This window comes from Entelurus aequoreus, linkage group LG02 (assembly GCF_033978785.1).
Source record: "Entelurus aequoreus isolate RoL-2023_Sb linkage group LG02, RoL_Eaeq_v1.1, whole genome shotgun sequence".
NCBI lineage: Eukaryota > Metazoa > Chordata > Actinopteri > Syngnathiformes > Syngnathidae > Entelurus > Entelurus aequoreus.
This window is the reverse complement of record NC_084732.1, coordinates 67,480,468-67,503,958: the sequence shown is the minus strand read 5'-3', so window position 1 is coordinate 67,503,958 and position 23,491 is coordinate 67,480,468. Positions and strand designations below refer to the sequence as shown.

The following is a 23,491-nucleotide window of genomic DNA, read 5'->3' as shown; positions in this document are numbered from 1 at the left end:
AGGAACCCCTATATACTACGGTAATTACACATCAAAACCCTGCGGCTTATAGTCGGGTGCGGCTTATATATGGAGCAATCTGTATTTTCCCCTAAATTTAGCTGGTGCGGCTTATAGTCCGGAAATTACGGTAATATACATTTTGCTAAAACGTGGTTAATATTCAAGTCACAAGATGTAAACGTAATTGTTGGCGTTTTGGATGTTTTTTGGAGGGCTTTATGGATGGAATAGTGTACTCCCATTAGCTGCATTGTTAGCCACCTCGTACCGGCCGTATTTTACGAGTAACAATGTATAAAATAAGAAACACAAACTTATATCCTATAACAGGCACAAGACATTAAAACAACGTAGGTCCTGACGTTGAGCAACTCAAACGTAACGTCGAAACAACATGTTTTTGACGAAGTTGAATCAATATTGGGTTCTGACGTTAATTTGACCATTGAAATTTGGTCATTTCTCAACCAATATTCTACAACACAAATACAAAGTTGAAAAAACATACTATTTGACGACGTTATTTCAATGTCAGGCATACTTGCCAACCTTCCCGAATTTTCCGGGAGACTCCCGAATTTCAGTGCCTCTCCCGAAAATCTCCCGGGACAACCATTCTCCCGAATTTCTCCCGATTTTCAGCCGGACTTAAAGCACGCCCCCTCCAGGTCCGTGCGAACCTGAGTGAGGACAGCTTGTCGTCACGCCCGCTCTTTAAAAAAACTTTTTGGTTGGCCAACCAAAAAACTTTTTGGTTGGCCAACGGTTTACGTTGTATTGCGCACCCTGACGGCAAGTGTGGGAGTCGGTTCTGAAGTATGAAGTAAAGAGACGTAACTTCATCACCTCGCCTGGTTATTGACTCCAACCCAGAACATTACGCTGCCCATACCTACGCTCCTTCAAAGGCTGTGCTACTGGCTGCAAAGCATTGCACTTTCAAATACAACAATGAGTAGAGAGGAGTGTTATGTGTGTAAATAAATGAACACTGAAATTCAAGTATTTATTTTATTTATATTTATATATATATATATATACAATAAAATACATATTTATATATAGCTAGAATTCACTGCAAGTCAAGTATTTATTTTAATTATATCTATATACAAGAAATACTTGAATTTAAGTGAATTCTATCTAAATATACTCCTCCGAATTTGGAGGTCTCAAGGTTGGCAAGTATGATGTCAGGTTGTGACGTTGATTTGACCGTAGAAATTAGGCCATTTCTCAACCAACAACGTGGATCCAACGTTGGACATAACATTGTCTAAATTTAAAAACACAACTATTTTGCAAAGTTGTCTCAAAGTCAGTTTTAAAGGGCATGTATGTATAATCAACGTTGTATCAATGTCTTGTGAATGCTGGGATAGGGTTTGTGAATGATAGGAAAAATTCCAAAATGTGTCCTGTTCCCTTTTAATTCCCAAGCAGTATCCATTGAGTTTCTATTGGTGTACTACAATAAACCTTTTGAACCTAAAAGATAATTCCAAAACACACCACAAAATCTATCCAGCATGACTAGAAACATTATTATTACCGTATTTTCCGGACTATAAGGCGCACTTAAAAACTTTTGTTCCTCAAAACTTGACAGAGCGCCTTATAACCCGGTGCGCCTACTGTAAGGAATACGTTTGGTTGAGCTTACCCACCTTGAAGCTATTTTATTTGGTTAAAGGTGTAATGATAAGTGTGACCAGTAGATAGCAGTAAAACATAAGCTATATGTGTAGACAGCACTATGATGGCACCAACATTTTAAATGTTCCATTGAAAATATAGAACATTACACACTGCGCTCAAAAATCTATCAAAATGTTTTAGTACCACTTTGGTAAGCTATGAAGCCGCACCGCTTGAAGGATTGTCGGCGCATTAAACATGCGAGTATTATTATGGTGTGTGTATAAGGTAAGATATATTATCTGGCGTTTTGTTTCGCAATATTATACAAAAGCAACTTTTCTTACCTTCTGGTACCTGCTGATCTGTATTTGGGATCTGTTTAAGTCCTGAAAAATTGCGTGTGTCCGCGACGACGCCGTAGTCGATAAGCTTCTTCTTTTTCACTATCTTCTTGTTATGGGACATCCATCCTCCACTGTTGCCATTTCTAATATAAAGTAGTGTAAAGTTCTTACTTATATCTGTCAGTAAACTCGCCATGAAAGCGCTAAAACATACCGGTGTAGTGAGTTTACATTATTCACCCAAGGGGCTTTTGTTATTAGAGTTCCAGGTCGGACGGTTTTTCACGGGACACATTTCCGGTGTTGTTGTTTCCGGATGAGAAGATGCTGCTCCGTTATTGATTTATGTAAAGTCTGAATGACATTAAAACAGTTAGCTCCATCTTTTGACACTTCTTCCACTCCCATCCTTGCACGCTACACCGCTACAACAAAGATGACGGGGAGAAGATGCTGTCGAAGGTGAGCCATGTAAATAAGACCGCCCACAAAACGGCGCATCTGGAAGCGACTGTCAGAAAGCGGCTTGAAGATGATCTGTAAAACATAATCTATGCAACATTTTGACCAAAGAACCACCATTACATGTTATGTAGACCACAAGAAACGGTTTTCAATTTAGAAAATAATTATAATATTCTGACTCCTTTAATGTGCCCTTTAATCCGGTACGCCTAATATATGAAAAAAGATCAAACATAGACCGTTCATCGGCAGTGCGCTTTATATTCCGGTGCGCCCTATGGTCTGGATAATACGGTAATTGGTCTCATCATCAGGACTTTGGTAGCACAATGGCTCACGCATCTGCCTTTTACTCTATAAGATGTGGGTTCGATTCTTGGTAACTTCAGTTCTCAAATGTGTTCATCACTATAAACATTGTTTGTATTTTGTATTGTTGGCACAATACAAACACACTATGTATATATATATATATATATATACATACATATAAATATATAATGTCTACGTGTTATCTACAGGTAATCAAGCTAGAGTCATTAGCTTTAACTGACATGCTAATCTGTTTGCAAGTGTCTGTGATCGTATTATTAACTTACAATGGCATTCTATTTGTATAGTTTCAGTTTCGTAAATCGTGGAGTTATTGAGTCGGTTTAGCTGACGCATCTAGTGGGTCCATGACAATGACTTGTTGTTTGATCAGTCGTTTCACTGTCATGTTACAGACACTGCTTGGAAACAATTAAGGTATGTACTAGGGATGTCCCATAATGGCTTTTTGCCGATATCCGATATTGTCCAACTCTTAATTATCGATATATACAGTTGTGGAATTAACACATTATTATGCCTAATTTGGACAACCAAGGGGCAGCACGGTGGCACAGGGGTTATTACATGTGCCTCACAATACGAAGGTCCTGAGAAGTCCTGAGTTCAAACCCGGGCTCGGGATCTTTCTGTGTGGAGTTTACATTGTCCCTAGTGTGTGAATGTGAGTGTTGTCTGTCTATCTGTGTTGGCCCTGTGATGAGGTGGCGACTTGTCCAGGGTGTACCCCGCCTTCCGCCCGAATGCAGCTGAGATAGGCTCCAGCGCCCCCTGCCACCCCGAAGGGAATAAGCGATAGAAAATGGATGGATGGACAACCAGGTATTGTGAAGATAAAGTATTTTTTTAATTTATTAATAAAATAAGATAAATGAATTAAAAACATTTTCTTGAATAAAAAAGAAAGTAAAGTAATATAAAAACATTTACATAGAAACTAGTAATTTATGAAAATGAGTAAAATTAACTGTTAAAGGTTAGTACTATTAGTGGACCAGCAGCACGCACAATCATGTGTGCTTACGGACTGTATCCCTTGCAGACTGTATTGATATATAATGTAGGAACCAGAATATTAATAACAGAAAGAAACAACCCTTTTGTGTGAATGAGTGTAGTAAATGGGGGAGGGAGGTTTTTTGGGTTGGTGCACTAATTGTAAGTGTATCTTGTGTTTTTTTTATGTTGATTTAATAAAAAAAACACGATTACGATAATAAAAAAAACCGATACCGATCATTTCCGATATTACATTTTAAAGCATTTATCGGCCAATAATATCGGCAGGCCGATATTATCGGACATCTCTAGTATGTACATGAATCTTTCTTTGAAAATAACTAATTTTTTGATCTAAAATCACTTTATCACCAAAAGCAGCCAGGACCCTGAAAAAATAACATCCACACTTTCATCGTGATTGACACACATGTAAGGCCATAGGTTCAATACACAAACTCTTTAATGCTCATTTTGTCTTTCTCCATCATACAGTTCAGCCCTGACCAACTTTTTGACTTTTCTGCAAACCATTTACAACATCGACGTTGGGGAAACAGAGGAAACATCTCAGAGTAAAAGAAAGCATGGCGCAGTATCCATTAATCAAAATAATTGGTTTCTTTGCAAATGTGAGCAACAAAAAGCACTGCAAAAATAGACTAGAAAAATAAAACTTATACTTTTCTTTGCAAATGCAAACAACAAAAATATTTACTAATATAATGAATGTTATTTTTTTCAATTATGCCTTTCTGGAGCACATACAAAACAGTAACCAACAAAAAGTACTGCAAAAATAGACGAAAAAACAAACAAACTGAGGTAAATCAGTAAATTCGACTTACAATAAATACATTTATAAAATAACCTCACATTATAGACATGTACAAAATAACACTGCATATAAATAAAAATGATTACACAGTATCACTTTTAAACTCAATCTAAAATAATTAAAATCCATTTACCAGTAAACCAGATTGATGCAGCGGCTCATATTCTCAATGTGTCCACAGGTTATGGTGGCGCAGCTCTGCGTGCTGCTGCTGTCCTCGGCAGGGATTTTATTCAGCTCAGCCTTCTGAAGCTTGCTGACAACAAAGAAAGGAGCAGAGTTCATCAGTGGGCACTTGAGCCTGGTGCAGAAGGTCCTTCAAAGTATTCATGAAAACCAAGTGATATTTTGAACAGTTTGGGCTCGGAAGATAAGCTGTAAAACCCCTTAGTGAAACCAAATAATGGACATCTGAAAATAGGTATTCATGAGAATGTGTGGCAAGATAATTTCCTTGCATGAGCAAAAACCTAAGCTTACTTCTGCAAAAGAGCATTCTTGAACTTGACGGTGTCAAGCTCGACCCAGAGCTGGTCGGCGCTGTAATGGCAACATTAATATTACAGTAATCTCTTGTCTAAAACCACAATTTGAGTAAAGAGTTTGTGTGTGAGGCTTTGTCTGTTTTATGTCCTAAGATACTTTTATGGCCTATGCATTTCTGGAGCCCATTCGGGATGTCTCCAAACCCCCAACTGAATAAGACAAAAACTGCTGAGATGTGGTTGATCACTAAATTATATTGTATTTGTCTTTTCAGTCAAATGTTATCCTCCACAAAAGGTTTCTTTAATTTTTTTGGTTGATGTTAACTAGGGATGTCCTCCTTTAAAATGTAATATCCGAAATTATCGGTATCGGTTTCTAAATTATCGGTATCGGTTTCAAAATGTAGGCAGCACGGTGATACAGGGGTTAGTGCATGTGCCTCACAATACGAAGGTCCTGAGTAGTCCTGGGTTCAATCCAGGGCTCGGGATCTTTCTGTGTGGAGTTTGCATGTTCTCCCCGTGACTGCGTGGGTTCCCTCCGGGTACTCCAGCTTCCTCCCACCGCCAAAAACAAGCACCTGGGGATAGGTTGATTGGCAACACTATATTGGCTCTAGTGTGTGAATGTTGTCTGTCTATCTGTGTTGGCCCTGTGATGAGGTGACAACTTGTCCAGGGTGTACCCCACCCCGCCTTCCGCCCGAATGCAGCTGAGATAGGCTCCCGCACCCCCCGCGATCCCAAAAAAGGGACAAGCAGTAGAAAATGGCTGGATGGATGGTTTTAAAAGTAAAATGTATGTCTTTTTAAAACGCAGCTGTGTACACGGACGTAGGGAGAACTCCAGAGCGTCAATAAACCTTGAAGGTACTGCCTTTGCGTGTCGGCCCAGTCACATAATATCTACGGCTTTTGACACACTCTCAAATTAATGCAAGGCATACTTAGTCAACAGCCATACAGGTCACACTGAAGGTAGCCGTATAAACAACTTTAACACTGTTACAAATATGCGCCACACTGTGAACCCACACCAAACAAGAATGACAAACACATTTCGGGAGAACATCCGCACCGTAACACAACATAAACACAACAGAACAAATACCCAGAACCCCTTGCAGCACTAACTCTTTCGGGACGCTACAATATACACCCCTCGCTATCCCCTACCCCCCCTCCTCAACCCCGCCCCCCCTAACCCTGCTCACCTCAACCTCCTAAAGCTCTCTCAGGGAGAGCATGTCCAAAATTCCAAGCTGCTGTTTTGAGGCATGTTAAAAAAAATAATGTACTTTGTGACTTAAATAATAAATATGGCAGTGCCATGTTGGCACTTTTTTCCATAACTTGAGTTGAAGTTGTTCTCTTATTTTGGAAAAGCCATTATCGGACATCTCTAATGTTAACGGCCTTCCCCAATGTGTAACCAAAACACTCTTGTTTTCGCTAATATCACAAATTAGATAAGATGTGTTTTGCTCATTCCTCATTTCCCCTCCCAGGATGGGACATTTTTCCCGACCCCTCCCTCCTTCTTGAAATCATATAAGATTTGAAGTTTTTTGTCTCTCTTTCTTCCTCTTCTCATTTCTGCAGCAGCAGCGATAACCCTTTCATCTTGGTAATCTGATGTTATTTGAGTACTCAAATATTTAATAAGACCTGAGTTTTTCTAGCCATTTATATAGATTGACAAAAAATTCAAAAATACCTCTCACTTCGGCAGCCATCAGGAGCATCGGGTGACAAGTGAGGTCACAGCTGGAAGGTCGTCTGGCCGGGATAGGGTTGATCATAAGCTGCGACATGAAAAATACACTTGGTCTCAGTGAGAACATCACAAATGGAATATGATAAGAAGTTGGCATTCTACAAGAAAGTGTAATCATTTTACAAGAAAATATTGCAACATGACAAGAAGTACGTAAATTCCAGACAATAAGCCGCTACTTTCTTCCAACGCTTTGCACCCTGTGGCTTATAAAATGGTGAGGCTAATGTATGGATTTTTCTTCGCCAACGGCTATAATTGAACAAATAGTTATCAACAGACACTTAAAGTACCAGTTGAGTGGAAAAACAAGTTGCATCTATATTGAAGCTATTATATGTCAAAAGACTTCCAAAGTTTGCAAATAAATTGATATGATCAAAATAGTATCAATCTCACAGAGATTTTCCGAGCCATTTTGAGAGAGAATGAGGAAGCCAGTCACGTGATCGTGTGATGTTGCGTGAGGAACCACAGAGCCCTTCCCCCCCAAACAACAATGCTAATCAAGCACACTTTGTGAAAGCCAACAATGATTAGTTTGGAAAAAATTATGATACAGGACCATATATTTTTGAGCCCGAACACAAATAGGATGACTAATAAGTTTTAGAAGCTGAGTGATGGATGCAGTTTCATTGTACAATTAGCGTCCGCAGCATTGCTAGGCGCTAAACATACAAACTAATTATATTAAACCAAAATTAAAGAAAAACTTTCTGTAATATTTCTGCTCTCGCTGGGATTGCGACCGACGGGACGCTCACATATTTCTGTTTGAATGAAGAATCAATCATAATCCTCACGAAGGGTTAAACAAAAGTTACTGCAGAAAGCGTTTTTTTTGCCTTCCCGCAGGGATGTACAGGTCGACCAGCCGCTCGTACCATGGCCACATTTGTCTACTATCAGGTGAGAGATGCATGATTTTTAATCTAGAATTTACTTTTAGCAAGTTTGAAACGAAGCAGAAGCAGCCGCTGGTTTATAGTGTGTCAACAATAGCTGCATAAACTAGCATTAGCTCACTGCTGTCAATGCACGGCTAAAAAAATTGTCTGCGTTTGCGCTTATAGTAACAATATCACTCATATTTGGTTAATTTGCAAGTCATGACATGTAAATAGAATATTGTTAGCACTTTCTGGATGTTTTTGAAGAGAGTATAATGAGCGCAACAGAGGACCCTTGATCTATTGACTAAATTGTTAAGCTTTTTATTTACAGTATCGAATGCCTCAAAAAAGCCAAGCATACATGTTGTCTTACATAGGGATTGTGAATGATAAACACCACATCTCTGTCAAATGTTTGCGTTTTTCCCTGATGACTGATCTGATGACATGCTCAGAGTGCAGAAGCGTTACTATCATGACGTCAATCTCTGAAAATTTTAGGAGCTGAATATTCAAAATGGCTGCCTGAATTGTTGTATTTTGTAAAACTGTGTTTTCACATACTTAGCGGATCGTACACACAATTGGATATGGTTTAATGGATACAATGAAACACAAATAAGCATATAAAATCAACTTGTTTTTTCTACTATACTGGTACTTTTAAAGGTGTGTTATTGTGCCCTCTTTTGGATGAGTTCTCTCACTGCAGGTGCTGCGAGGTGAACATTCACAGTCTCTCCTTCTGTTTCGCGCTTTTAAGTATCGTTCTGTCTCTTCGTTGTCCTTGCGTTTTCACATGTATGGATTCTTCGTTCATCACTCCAAGCAATGTTTGCAAGTTTTACAATATAACTAAAACAATTCATACATATTAAACCGTCCAATGTGTGATGTCTGTCGGAGTGTTTTCATGTATATTTGTACGTGCTATCATAATGTAATCGAGCTGGCGTCGTTAGCATTAGCCAATATGCTAACATGTTTACAAGTGTCTGTGTTAGCATTATTAACTTACAATGGCATTGTTTGTTTTGCACCAGTTCATAAATTCACCAAAATGTCACCGTGGACTTATGGAGTCTGTTTAGCTGATTGAAGAGCTAGCTTCCGCACCTAGCCGTGTTACAGACATAGTTTGGAAACAATTGAAGTATGTCAATAAACATTTACTAAATCTTAATGTGTAAATAATCCTTTCACAACGCCTATATCTCTGGCTTGTAGTCCAGTGTGGTTAATATATGGGGGGAATCTTTTTTCTGAAAAAATATGGTTGGTGCTGCTTATATACCAGTGCGTTTTATAATTTGGAAAATATGGGAATTTTCTTGAGCAAACGCTGCAATTTTATGACAAAAACAAAATAAATTACAAAAAAAACTGAATTTTCAATAAATTATTGAAATTTCACAAAATGAAAGTCATAACATTTTGGCATTATAATAGTCATTTAACAATAAAAGTTAGCAATTTACAAGGAATCCAATTCTAGTTTTACAAGAATACATCTTTAATCTTATGAAAAGAGTGGGACTATTACAAGAAATAGTAGCAATTGTACTAGATTAACTCCTTATTACCTTTATAAGATATACCTTAGGATCTTAAAGGCCTACTGAAATGATTTTTTCATTTAAACGGGGATAGCAGATCCATTCTATGTGTCATACTTGATCATTTTGCGATATTGCCATATTTTTGCTGAAAGGATTTAGTATAGAACAACGACGATAAAGTTCGCAACTTTTGGTCTCTGATAAAAAAAACCTTGCCCCTACCGGAAGTAGCGTGACGACACCGGGGGAAGGACTGCTCATATTTTCCTATTGTTTACACCAGCAGCGAGAGACATTCGGACCGAGAAAGCGACGATTACCCCATTAATTTGAGCGAGGATGAAAGATTCGTGGATGAGGAACGTGAAAGTGAAGGACTAGCGTACAGTGCAGAACGTATCTTTTTTCGCTCTGACCGTAACTTAGGTACAAGCTGGCTCATTGGATTCCACACTCTCTCCTTTTTCTATTGTGGATCACGGATTTGTATTTTAAACCATCTCGGATACTATATCCTCTTGAAAATGAGAATCGAGAACGCGAAATGGACATTCACAGTGACTTTTATCTCCACGACAATACATCGGTGACGCACTTTAGCTACTGAGCTAACGTGATAGCATCAGGCTTTACTGCATATAGAAACAAAACAAATAAGTCCCTGACTGGAAGGATAGCCAGAAGATCAACAATACTACCAAACTCTGGACATGTAACTACACGGTTAATGCTTTCCAGCTTGGCGAAGATTAACAATGCTGTTGCTAACGACGCCATTGAAGCTAACTTAGCAACGGGACCTCACAGAGCTATGATAAAAACATTAGCGCTCCACCTACGCCAGCCAGCCCTCATCTGCTCATCAACACCTGTGCTCACCTGCGTTCCAGCGATCGTCAGAAGGACGAAGGACTTCACCTGATCATCCGTGCGGTCGGCGGCTAGCGTCGGCTAGCGCGTCTGCTATCCAAGTAAGTCCTCCTGGTTGTGTTGCTACAGCCAGCCGCTAATACACCGATCCCACCTACAACTTTCTTCTTTGCAGTCTCCATTGTTCATTAAATCACAAATTGCAAAAGATTCACCAACACAAATGTCCAGAATACTGTGGAATTTTGAAATGAAAACAGAGCTTTTTGTATTGGATTCAATGGGCTCCGAATACTTCCGCTTCCACTGTTGACGTCACGCGCAAACGTCATCATATCGAAACGTTTTCAGCCGGAAGTTTGCCGGGAAATTTAAAATTGCACTTTATAAGTTAACCCGGCCGTATTGGCATGTGTTGCAATGTTAAGATTTCATCATTGATATATAAACTATCAGACTGCGTGGTCGGTGGTAGTGGGTTTCAGTAGGCCTTTAATCCTCATCTTATGTTAAAAATCATGAAAGCTGTTTACACAAAATCTGAGCAGTTTTATGTTTTGTATTTTGTTCTTATTGTACCCAAAAAGAAGCCAGTCGTGATTCTTGTAAAAATCCTGTCAGCATGACTTTCTCAATGTGCTTGACATCTTAACCGCACATGCTAACAGGCTAACAAGCTAAGATGGTTGGTGCCCACACACCAAGAGGCCAAATGTCATAAAAGTTTACCTGAAGCAGGCTGACAAACTCTGGCGAGAGCATTTTGGGGATGGTGGGCAGTTTGCCACGGCGGATTTCATGCCACATATCTCCATTGGTGGGAAGAGGCTTTGCCCCTGAGGCGCTGATGACAGTGAGAGCGAGGGAAAAGATGTCTGCCTTGGCCAGGTCAGTGTAATCCTGAGGGAGACAACATACATTATAGTGAGTATGTGAAGCGCACGTCGGAGAGAGGATCTGTTTACAAAAAGACAGCAAACATTTTGGAGAATTTCGTTGGCCAAATATCGACTGTCGCCTTCCTCCGCCGTAGGGCTGTTGGTCCGTGTCACATGACCCAGATCCCCTGTAAGATGAAATATGTGATAGCCAAGTGTTTGTAATAAAGTGGTAAAAATACATTTACAAACCTATCTTGTAGATCACGCTGGTGTTCAGATTGTCGTAGCACCTGACAGACTGGCAACAGATGAAGATGTTGCCTGAGCAACCAAAACAACGTTGTTAGTTTTACAATGACACACTTGCTGTCAAACTACTTTCACAGTAAGAGCCTCACTTGGCTTGATGTCCATGTGCACCAGTGACATGGAGTGGATATACTTAAGGCCGTTGGCGACCTGCAGCAAGAGGTCCTTGAGTTCGACCTCTGTCAGGCTAGAGATGTGTTGGGCAATGGCGTCGGACAGCGTGCCGCCATTGCAATACTCATTCTGGATGAGCATGTGGTCGTCCTCAGTCCAAGCAGAGTAGTAGCGCACCACGTGGGAGTTGTGGCCCAGCACGGCGTGGGCATACACCTCACGCAGGGCGTCCTGCCTGTGGAGGAAGTACATTACATAAATGGAAAAGAAACACCGCTATGTTGTTTTAAAGTTAAGTTTTTATATAACCTGACTATGTTTACTTACACTAACTATGATTACTTTTTCAACATTTTGTTATGTAAAAACTTTATTCCAAAATGGAATAAATTCCTTTTTTGTCGATAAAACAAATTCTACAGACAATACCCAATTAAGACAAAGTGAAAAGGTTTTTAATTCACAAATGTATTAAAAATAGAAAAAATCACATGCACGTAAGTATTCACAGCATTTGCTCAATAGTTTGTTGATGCACCTTAGGCAGCAATTACAGCCTTTTTGTATATAATGCCACAAGCTTGGCACACCTATCATTGGGCAGTTTCGACCATTCCTCGTTGCAGCACCTCTTAAGCTCCATCAGGATGGAGGTGAAGTGTTGGTTTTCTGTAACCCCTGAAAGCTAGGGGCAGGCGACTGTATAAACACATTTTGTTATAAGTTACAACAATTATTCAGTCACCCACCTCTTCTAGAGTCTAAGATATCATTGTAGTGACTATCTTTTCAAACGGGCTACATGAATAATTTTCCCAAGTCAGTTTTGCCCATGTACATCTACCTTCTTCTTTACCTTCTTCCTGGCCGGATGATTAGTTTTTTTTATAATTTAAGCCTGTGTTCAGTTCTCTGAGACACTTTGAAGTCAGGCTCACAATTGCTCTACCGTTTGCTCCAAACACGAGAGAAGCACCCCCTACAAACCGTGCCAAGCTCAAGCAAAGCTCAAGCAGCACATGGGTACTTTCAATATGATTTGACACGTCTGCGGCAGATTTTAAGTTAATTGCGATGCAAAAAAGAAATGTGCTTGAATTTATGCGTGCGAACACTTTAATACATTTGAATTTTTACTTGTGTATGTCGTTTTCTGGATTTGGTCGTAAGTCCATGTCGCTCTTTTTACTTGAGGTCCCAGGACATTTGGCTTTGTATTCATATTTTTTCCTCCTAATGTTTGTTTCCTTGCTGAGCTTCTCACTAGCGAGTTGTGACTAGCGGGGCTCTGTCACTGTTGGAAGCTCGCAGCCCATAGTAAGGTTGACACCATGTGGAAAGAGGCAGGGCTTAATTAGAGTGACTTCCTGTCCAAAAACAAAGATTGTTGAGGAATGACAAAATGATTCAATCCATTTATTGCACTATTGGTGCACATCGCTTGCGGGTGCTGAGAGCGATGCACAGAGTGAAACCTCTTGCACCCTGTTTGAAAGCGAAAGACCAAGTAAACAACCACACGGACATGGCAATTATCGATGACAGTTCATTTGAACTTATTGTTTAATTGATTATCGACCCAGTTACTAATTACTCTTACAATGATGGGTACAGTATATGTAAAATCAAAGCACACTTACAAGGAGAATATTGTTTTAATCGCATGTGGGTGTCATAAGAAGCACAAAGGACAAAACTAACTGGTAATTTAATTACTTCATATTCTGTCATTAAATAAGGTTTAAAACATGAGTTAATGTTGCACATTGGCATACTGTAATTTCCGGATAGCGCATACCCAAATATAAGTCACACCTACTAAATTTGGGGGGAAATTCTATTTCATACATATGTAGGCCGCAAGTTCGATACTTAATGCTCCGAAAAGATTTGACTGTTTTTTTTATATGTTAACCTGAGCACTTTATATGGACCTGGTGTTTTATTTTAGCACATAAAACATGCAGCTTCTGTTCAAAAAACAATAAATTACTTTATAAAGTCACAGTTATATATCTTTCTCTACAGAATGGTGTAGGAACATTCAGTGTTTTGAGTAACAAGCAAAAATATAAAACAAAAAAACTTTCAGACGCGTGTCTTTAAACTGACAATATAAACATCTAGTGTAAGAACTGGAAACAACGTTTAGTTTAGTGTCTTTCAACTTCATGAGAATTGGTGTACTCTGTAGGGGCATTTTTTTTATTGGTTTGGAGAATACTGATTCTCCAGAGCATAACAGACAATACAACTTTTTAAAAAGTCAATAAAATTCTTTGTTTCATCAATTTCATTTTCCGGGTTATGGTTCATCAACTGGTTTGTCCTAATACTCGTATTCCTTTACTTCTGATTTAAACTTCACAGGAGGTTTACGATAGTTTTCCACTCTGTTTACCCGCATTGCGCAGGGGATCCTGGGAAATGTGGTTAACTTCTTGGCCTGGCCCAGTCCATTGTGCCAGAAAAAAACTACACTGACAGGAGTACACCACATTCTTGTTTGATACCGTCACATGCCACTGCATTATCATGATCATTTTGAAACTTCAATACAGTTGCATCCCTATAAATAATTAATCACGCTTTTTTTTTTAATCGCTTGATAGCACTATATAAAAGACTACGGTTGTACGGTATACTGGTACTAGTATAGTATCGCAGTACTAATGAATCAAAAACGGTACTATACTCTGTTTGAAAATTACCGGTTTTGTCTGTCTGTGTTGGCCCTGCGATGATGTGGCTACTTGTCCAGGGTGTACCGCGCATACCGCCCGAATGTAGCTCAAATAGGCTCTAGCAAGCCCCGCGACCCCGAAAGGGACAAGCGGTAGAAGCGGATGGATGGATGGGCTCCCCAATTTATTTTTAACGGGAATGACGGCGCGCCTTCACGACATTGCTGGGTTTACGAGCAGGAGTGTGTTGGGCAGCGCACTTGCAAGCAGACACAGTGTGTAGACAGAAAGGGGAGAATGGACGCATTTTGGCCTAAAAACTGACAATAAAGGTGAAGTTATAACACTGTAAGGCCCTCAGGAAGAGGTGCGTTAAAGGCCTACTGAAACCCACTACTACCGACCACGCAGTCTGATAGTTTATATATCAATGATGAAATCTTAACATTATAACACATGCCAATACGGCCGGGTTAACTTATAAAGTGACATTTTAAATTTGCCGCTAAACTTCCGGTTCGAAACGCCTCTGAGGATGACGTATGCGCGTGACGTAGACCGGCGAACACGGGTATGCCTTCCACATTGAAGCCAATACGAAAAAGCTCTGTTTTCATTTCATAATTCCACAGTATTCTGGACATCTGTGTTCGTGAATCTGTTTCAATCATGTTCATTGCATTATGGAGAAGGAAGCCGAGCAAGCAAAGAAGAAAGTTGTCGGTGCGAAATGGACGTATTTTTCGAACGTAGTCAGCCACAACAGTACACAGCCGGCGCTTCTTTGTTTACATTCCCGAAAGATGCAGTCAAGATGGAAGAACTCGGATAACAGAGACTCTAACCAGGAGGACTTTTGACTTGGATACACAGACGCCTGTAGAGAACTGGGACAACACAGACTCTTACCAGGATTACTTTGATTTGGATGACAAAGACGCAGACGTGCTACTGTGAGTATGCAGCTTTGGCTTTTTTTTGCGTATGTACGTAACTTTTTTAAAATATATAAGCTTTATGAACCTTGGGTTAGGTGAACGGTCTTTTGGGCTGAGTGATTGTGTGTGTTGATCATGTGTTTGAATTGTATTGGCGTGTTCTATGGAGCTAGGAGCTAGTAGAGGAGCTAGGAGCTAGCATAACACGTACCGTACCGTACGTGCGCGTCACGTACGTAACTTTTTAAAAATATATAAGCTTTATGAACCTTGGGTTAGGTGAACGGTCTTTTGGGCTGAGTGATTGTGTGTGTTGATCAGGTGTTTGAATTGTATTGGCGTGTTCTATGGAGCTAGGAGCTAGCAGAGGAGCTAGGAGCTAGCATAACACGTACCGTACGTGCGCGTCACGTACGTAACTTTTTAAAAATATATAAGCTTTATGAACCTTGGGTTAGGTGAACGGTCTTTTGGGCTGAGTGATTGTGTGTGTTGATCAGGTGTTTGAATTGTATTGGCGTGTTCTATGGAGCTAGGAGCTAGCAGAGGAGCTAGGAGCTAGCATAACAAACACGCAGGTGTTATTATGCAGGATTAATTTGTGGCATATTAAATATAAGCCTGGTTGTGTTGTGGCTAATAGAGTATATATATGTCTTGTGTTTATTTACTGTTGTAGTCATTCCCAGCTGAATATCAGGTACCGTGAGTATGCAGCCTCGGCTGCTAAACATTCGATAACTTGACCGTATGTGCGCGTCACGTACGTAACTTTTTAAAAATATATAAGCTTTATGAACCTTGGGTTAGGTAAACGGTCTTTTGGGCTGAGTGATTGTGTGTGTTGAACAGGTGTTTGAATTGTATTGGCGTGTTCTATGGAGCTAGCAGAGGAGCTAGGAGCTAGCATAACAAACACGCAGGTGTTTTTATGCAGGATTAATTTGTGGCATATTAAATATAAGCCTGGTTGTGTTGTGGCTAATAGAGTATATATATGTCTTGTGTTTATTTACTGTTGTAGTCATTCCCAGCTGAATATCAGGTCACCCCCGGCTCTCACAGCATCTTCCCTATCTGAATAGCTTCAACTCCCCACTAGTCCTTCACTTGCACTTTACTCATCCACAAATCTTTCATCCTCGCTCAAATTAATGGGGAAATTGTCGCTTTCTCGGTCCGAATCTCTCTCACTTCATGCGGCCATCATTGTAAACAATAGGGAACTTTGCGTATATGTTCAACTGACTACGTCACGCTACTTCCGGTAGGTGCAAGCCTTTTTTTTAATCAGATACCAAAAGTTGCAATCTTTATCGTCGTTGTTCTATACTAAATCCTTTCAGCAAAAATATGGCAATATCGCGAAATGATCAAGTATGACACATAGAATAGATCTGCTATCCCTGTTTAAATAAAAAAAAATCATTTCAGTAGGCCTTTAAGACATGGCTAGCTCGCTAGCAGCAAACATCCAACCGCAGTCGGCAGTGTTTTAGCTACCGGTACTTTTAAATCACTAATCCTCGCCTCCATGGCAACGAATAAAGTGAGTTTCTTACAAGTATCATCCCTGCAAGACGAGGAATAGCTAAACATGCTTCACTACACACCGTAGCATACAACAGCTCACCGGCGTCACCAGTAACAAAAGCTAGTGTGCCTGAATGTAAACAAATGCCATGGGTGGATCTACATCTGACATCCACTGTAATGATACCAAGTACAGGAGCGCATCTAGTCGATACTACTATGATTACATCTATATTTTATATTGTTACAAAATCTTTTTTCCTTTTTAAAAAAATCATATAATGTTTATAAACTCGGTAAATATGTCCCTGGACACATGAGAACTTTGAATATGACGAATGTATGATCCTGTAACTACTTGGTATCGGATCGATACATAAATTTGTGGTATCATCCAAAACTAATGTAAAGTATCCAAACAGTGATTATTACATTTGAACAGAAGTGTAGGTAGAACATGTTAAAACGGAAAATAACCAGATATTAACATTAAATGTACAAGTGGATTAATAATCGATTTTTACAGCTTGTCCTTTATAATTTTGACGAAATAATAGAATGAGAAATTACAATATGTTACTGCATACGTCAGCAGACAAATTAGGAGTCTTTGTTTGCTTACTTACTATTAAAAGACAAATTGTCTGGTATGTTCACTATTTTATTTAAGGCCAAAATTGTTCTTCGATTGTAATAAGAAACATGTTTAAAGGCCTACTGAAACCCACTACTACCGACCACAAAGTCTGATAGTTTATATATCAATGATGAAATCTTAACATTGCAACACATGCCAATACGGCTGGGTTAGTTTATTAAAGTGCAATTTTAAATTTCCCGCGAAATATCTGCTGAAAACGTCTTGGTATGATGACGCTGCGGATGTGACGTCACGAGTTAGACAGGACATTTTAGTCCAGCACCGCGGCCAGCTTAAAGTCGTCAGTTTTCATCGCAAAATTCCATATGATTCTGGACATCTGTGTTGGCGAATCTGTTGCAATTTGTTCATTGCATTATGGAGAAAGAAGCTGAGCAAGCAAAGAAGAAAGTTGTCGGTGCGAAGCGTAGTATTTTGCGAGGGAAGTCAGCAACACAACACAGCCGGTGTTTCATTGTTTACATTCCCGAAAGATGCAGTCAAGATCGAACAACTCGGACAACAGAGACTCTTACCAGGAGGACTTTGACTTCGATACACAGACGCCTGTAGAGAACTGGGACAACACAGACTCTTACCAGGATTACTTTGATTTGGATACACAGACGCAGACACGGTACCGTGAGTACGCAGCTGCGCTTCCAAACATTTGATCGCTTGCCCATACGTGCGTGTCACGTACGTAACTTTGGGTAAATATATAAGCTTTATGAACCTTGGGTTAGGTGAACGGTCCTTTGGGCTGAGTGATTGTGTGTGTTGTGCAGGTGTTTGAATTGTATTGACGAGTTATATGGACGGGAGCTAGGAGCTAGGATAACCAACACGTAGGTGTTTGTTATGCGGGATTAATTTGTGGCATATTAAATATAAGCCTGGTTGTGTTGTGGCTAATAGAGTATATATATGTCTTGTGTTTATTTACTGTTGTAGTCATTCCCAGCTGAATATCAGGTCCCACCCGCCTCTCAGAGCATCTTCCCTATCTAAATCGGTTCCACTCCCCACTAGTCCTTCACTTGCACTTTCCTCATCCACAAATCTTTCATCCTCGCTCAAATTAATGGGGAAATCGTCGCTTTCTCGGTCCGAATCGCTCTCACTTCTGGCCGCCATCACTGTAAATAGGGAACTTTGCGGAAATGTTCAACTGACTACGTCACGCTACTTCCGGTAGGGGCAAAGCTTTTTTTTGTCAGATACCAAAAGTTGCGATCTTTATCGTCGTTGTTCTCTACTAAATCCTTTCAGCAAAAATATGGCAACATCGCGAAATGATCAAGTATGACACATAGAATAGATCTGCTATCCCTGTTTAAATAAAAAAAAATCATTTCAGTAGGCCTTTAATGTACCATAAGATTTTTTGTTAAAATAAAGCCAATAATGCCTTTTTTTTGTGGTCCCCTTAATTTAGAAAAGTATCAAAATACATTTTGGTACCGGTTCCGGTACCACAATATTGTTATCGGGACAACCCTAGTACAGACCCATAGATGTATCATATATAATTCAAAGTGTTCGCGGACTTACTCTTCCACTCCTCTGGCTAGAGGCTTCTTGGAGCGCTTGATGGCATAAATGCAGCCGTCCAGTCTGTTCACGCACTTAAACACGGCACCAAACTGACCGCAACCAATCTTCTCCAGCTCCAAGAACTCAGAGTCGTAGCGAGAGGTCATCGTGTTACTAATACTAATCCTCTGTGGGAAAGAGAATGTGCTAAATGTATCTCACTGAGCGTTAAGACAATGCCCAATGACAGATTAAAAACGTTACCTTGGATGGTGGTAGGATTTCCTCGTCTCCCTCAGCGTCACCTGTCTGTATATCTTCACCACTTGAGCTGTGAGGAGGACAATAGTCAAGTGTGTAATTATCTGTCTGTCCAGGAAGGGGCAGGAAGTTGAGGTGTTGATGTGAAAGCAAACTGCGTAATGGTAATAGGTAATAGGTTTTAGGTGCTGCCTAATTAACAGGTTTAATGTTGTTGAAGTTACTAACTTCTCCACATGTAACAAGGAAGAGGAAGATTACTGACTATTGTGTAGCAACTAATGGGGATCCATTTTATACAAATAAACAAGTGTTAAAGAGATGATGTACATATTGCAGTGCATTCGCTTCCTGTTGAGCTGCTGCGTGGCTGACTTGACGAGCATGGAGTCAGGGGTGAAGGGGTTAAAGTTGACCAGGGGTGTGGACTGTCTTCTGGTGAAGCTGTCTCTGCTGGACATTGCTGCAGGCTCCACATCCTTGAAGAGGGACCTCACGCTGCGTGAGCCCCTTGCGCTGGACCCAAAGCTCTGTGCAAACATACAATAGAGGTTTAGTGCGACACAAAAATCAAAGAACAACCTACATACATGTTCACTTAAAAAAACTTTACAAAGCTTGGGTGGTTTATCAGGCTGCCAATTATAGGTGCAAAATACAAAAAGGCACTTTCTGATGCAGAGGGCGGATATTGTTCAGTACAGCGGTCTTGAGGGTTTATGTAACTGTATACATGGACATCAATGGGGTGTGTTGGTACAATATTTGCACATGGATTGTAGTGAGCCGATTTGGACCAAAAAGTCCAGGGACGAATGATTGTCCCAGTCCACCTTTGCCTAGAAAAGGGATAAAGGATGGAACAACGGTTCTTATTCATAACCGGTTCCCAGTGTATTAATTCATTTGAATCGTTTGTCATTTTGTCAACCGATTCTGTTACCGGTTCTTGACATCATCACGCAACGTGCGTAATGACGTCAGCCAGCGTCAGAGAGCAACATGGCGGCAAAGGGCAGAATATGCAATCCAAACTTAGCAGACATTTTACAAGAAAAAGATTGCAACAGCGATATTTGTAATAATTCCAAGGAGGCTAGTTCATCAAGGGGACGACATGCGAGCAAAATGCCGAAACATTTGAAAACACGGCACGCAATGAATGTTGTGTTTTTTAACTGCGCTTATCTCATCCTAAGCAGCAGCAGTTATCTGTCGTAAATACTACAGGTACTAACACCACCTTAATGTTAGCACTATTACCTGGAAAATTGAAATTAAGGCCTTCTCATTCAGATGAACATGAGGAGACATATTCTGACTGGTTTGGAGGCGTGCAGTAATAGCTCCAGTTCACATCTACTGCACAATATTGATGGTAATACACTTTTGTATCTTTTTATTTAAATAAGAATCGACAAGAGAACCGATTAAGAAACGAATCGTTAAGCATAATCGAAAGGGGAATCGGAACCAAAAAAATGTAATCAATTCCCATCCTTAAAAGGGATGGATGGCATTTTATATCAATGGAGAATACAGCATCCGTTCTAAGCTACATACTGGACAGGTGACAACCTCAAAGCCCGGGGGCCGGTCGGGCACGCCGCGTCATTTTAGGTGGCCCACGAAAGCCTGGAAGCAATGGCAATAAAATACTTCATCTTTTTAACTAAAAGTATTTGTTCTTTTCAATTTGACAGAAAAACATGTACAGCATGCAATTGCATACAGTATATATTTCAACCTTATATATGTAATAATGCAATTAGAATTAAAGGGGGCCTATTATGCAAGAACAACTTTTCTTACCTATTGGTTCCTGCTTTTGCGTATTTGGGATTTACATAAGTCCCAAAATTTTTGTATTTAACCGTGGAGGCATTGCGGAGATATTTATAAAATAATCTTGCCGTTCTTCCTTCTTCCGCCAAACGAGTTGTTTGGAATGTGCACAATTAGTGACGTCACAAATTGAGAAAACAGTCAACGGATTATCCATATATTGTATGATTGTACCCAAAGTGCCTTGCGCGCGTACGCCATTGTAGTCCGCGCTGTAGTCAATACCCAGCAGGCACAAGACATTAAAACAACGTTAAGAAATTGTTAAATTAGGTCCTGATGTTGAGCAACTCAAACATAACATTATAAAAACATGCTTTTTGACAAGTTTTAATCAATGTTGGGTTTTGATGTTTATTTAACCATTGAAATTTGGTCATTTCCCAACCAACAACATGGATCCAACTATGTCTCAATTTACAAATACAACTATTTTGCAATATTGTTTCAAAGTCAGTTTTAAATGACATGTATGTATAATCAACGCTGTATTTATGTCTTGTGCCTGCTGGGTAAGCTCATTTTTAGCTAGCCTCTTGTTGAGGGGCAGACTGGGTGAACATTCATCCTGTTGCTGTTGCCATGTCGATTACAAAAAAGTGTATAGTTTGAACTTTTTTTGTCAGTACCAGTGCTGTACGCTTAGCTTTTTCACTAGTAGCACCGATGCTACTAAATGAAAAAAAAATAGTACCACAGAATTTTTTTGGAGCACAGAACATTTTTTGTAACAAAATTAAATGTCTTAAATATCACAATTTAATTATTAACACTCAAACAAGGTACACATGTGCCCTCATACATATAAATACAATACCATAATAAGGCCTACTGTAACCTCGAGCTCAGGATTGAACCTAGGACCTTCTTATTGTGAGGCACACTCAATAACCCCTGGTCCACGTGCTACCCACAATCAAATTGGAGGTATGCAAATTAGATCCGCCCACTAAAGGGCAAATCTATGCCAAATTTGGACCAAAGTAAGTGTTTTAAATGTAAAAGAAAATCACATGACCGCTTTAAATGATCATACATTCCAAACATTTTCAATACAATAAAAATAAGTACATTTCTGCTGGACTTGAGGTTATCAATCAAATTATACACTGTAAAAAATATTTTTGGAACACAGATAGTATTTTATTGATTCCATAAGGAGAGTTCCCTCAGGAAAATTAAACATGTCTATATTGCTAGCATTTTACTTTTAAAAACAGTGGTACTGTTTTTTCCATTCACAATGTTGTAAAAACACAGGTTTTCTGGTCAAGTGCAGCTATCAGTTGTTGTTTTACCATAACATATACAGCTCTTTTTACACTGTGTGTAAACATATAGTGAAATGCATATGCAATAATATCATTAAAACCCATTTTACATTTATATTCACTGTAACAAGTGGCCCTCTATTGAAATTGAGTTCGACACCGTATTCCGTTGTCCGTTACGAGGTCAGTCTTTGAACCGTTAAGGCACGACTGAACTGTACTTACAAGGAAAACAGAGATGTTATTTGCGCGTTCTTCAAAATCTTTTTAACAGACCACGTTAATAAACCAGTGCTGGAATGGAAAAGTGGGTTATTAGACAGCGACAACTGACCTTTTTCAGTGTTTTGCGTGCAGGTTTGTCGGGGCAGGTGGGGATCGGAGAGGTGACTTTTCTCGGCGTGGTGGCGCAGACCGCGAAGAGAGCCGAGGTCTCGCCGGAGAAATGGGACGGGCTCCCGAAGCCCTCCTCTTCCCAAAGCTCTGCCGATTCGTCCATGCTGGCGCGCATTAGACTGCTGGCATTAGAATATTTTTCAAAAGAGTCTTGCTCTTTGAAACCAGACTCGTTGGTGTCGTCGATGGGCTCATCTTCTCCATCGCTGGTTGTAAAAATCAGCTTCTCGCAGACCTTGATAGCTTTGGGCGAGGGAGAATGTGTCCAATGTTGGCTGTAGCCCGACATGCTAGCTCACGTTTAAAACGTCGTCCCAAACAAAAACACTAACAGTATTGCTTTTTCCAAACAAACTAGTTAATTTTACCACATTAGCGAAGGTATTCGATCCAGAAAAGCGAGTGCCGCAAAGCGTCTGAGTCAAGCTAGCAGTTCCTCAAACTGAGGAAGTATTTTAAATTGGTCCCGAGTAACCGCACGCGGTCAAAGTGACCAACTCCATCCCTGATTGGTTGATTTGAAAGCAAGCGCTTCAAAGAGTCGGCATGTGATTGGCTCAAAATACATCACCTCAAATTAAGCTCACCGGCTAGATTAGTGTTTTTCAACCTTTTTTGAGCCAAGGCACATTTTTTGCGTTGAAAAAATCCGGAGGCACACCACCAGCATAAATCATTAAAGAACAAAACTCAGTTGACAGTAAAAAGTAATTGTCACTATTGTTGGATTTGACTTTTAACCATAAGCAAGCATGTCACATGTATGACTTGTGACATCACTCCCTGACTATTTTCTTTGTTTGTTTCTGTTTTCCTGTGTGTTGTGTTTTAGTTCTTGTCTTGCGCTCCTATTTTGGTGGCTTTTTCCTC

General features: G+C 39.9%; 1 protein-coding gene across 1 annotated transcript; it reads right to left on the bottom strand.

The window, feature by feature from the left end:
- Positions 1 to 4,249: 4,249 nt before the first annotated feature.
- Positions 4,250 to 23,094, bottom strand: LOC133664298 (wee1-like protein kinase 1-B). The gene is made up of 10 exons (XM_062068810.1): positions 22,560 to 23,094; positions 19,440 to 19,639; positions 19,113 to 19,179; positions 18,867 to 19,036; positions 11,493 to 11,752; positions 11,344 to 11,415; positions 11,194 to 11,279; positions 10,943 to 11,113; positions 6,829 to 6,916; positions 4,250 to 4,879 (listed from the first exon to the last, which is right to left on the bottom strand). Exons 1-10 carry the CDS (start codon positions 22,908 to 22,910, stop codon positions 4,857 to 4,859), a joined length of 1,488 nt encoding a protein of 495 aa, XP_061924794.1. The 5' UTR covers positions 22,911 to 23,094; the 3' UTR covers positions 4,250 to 4,856.
- Between the last annotated feature and the right edge of the window lie 397 nt (positions 23,095 to 23,491).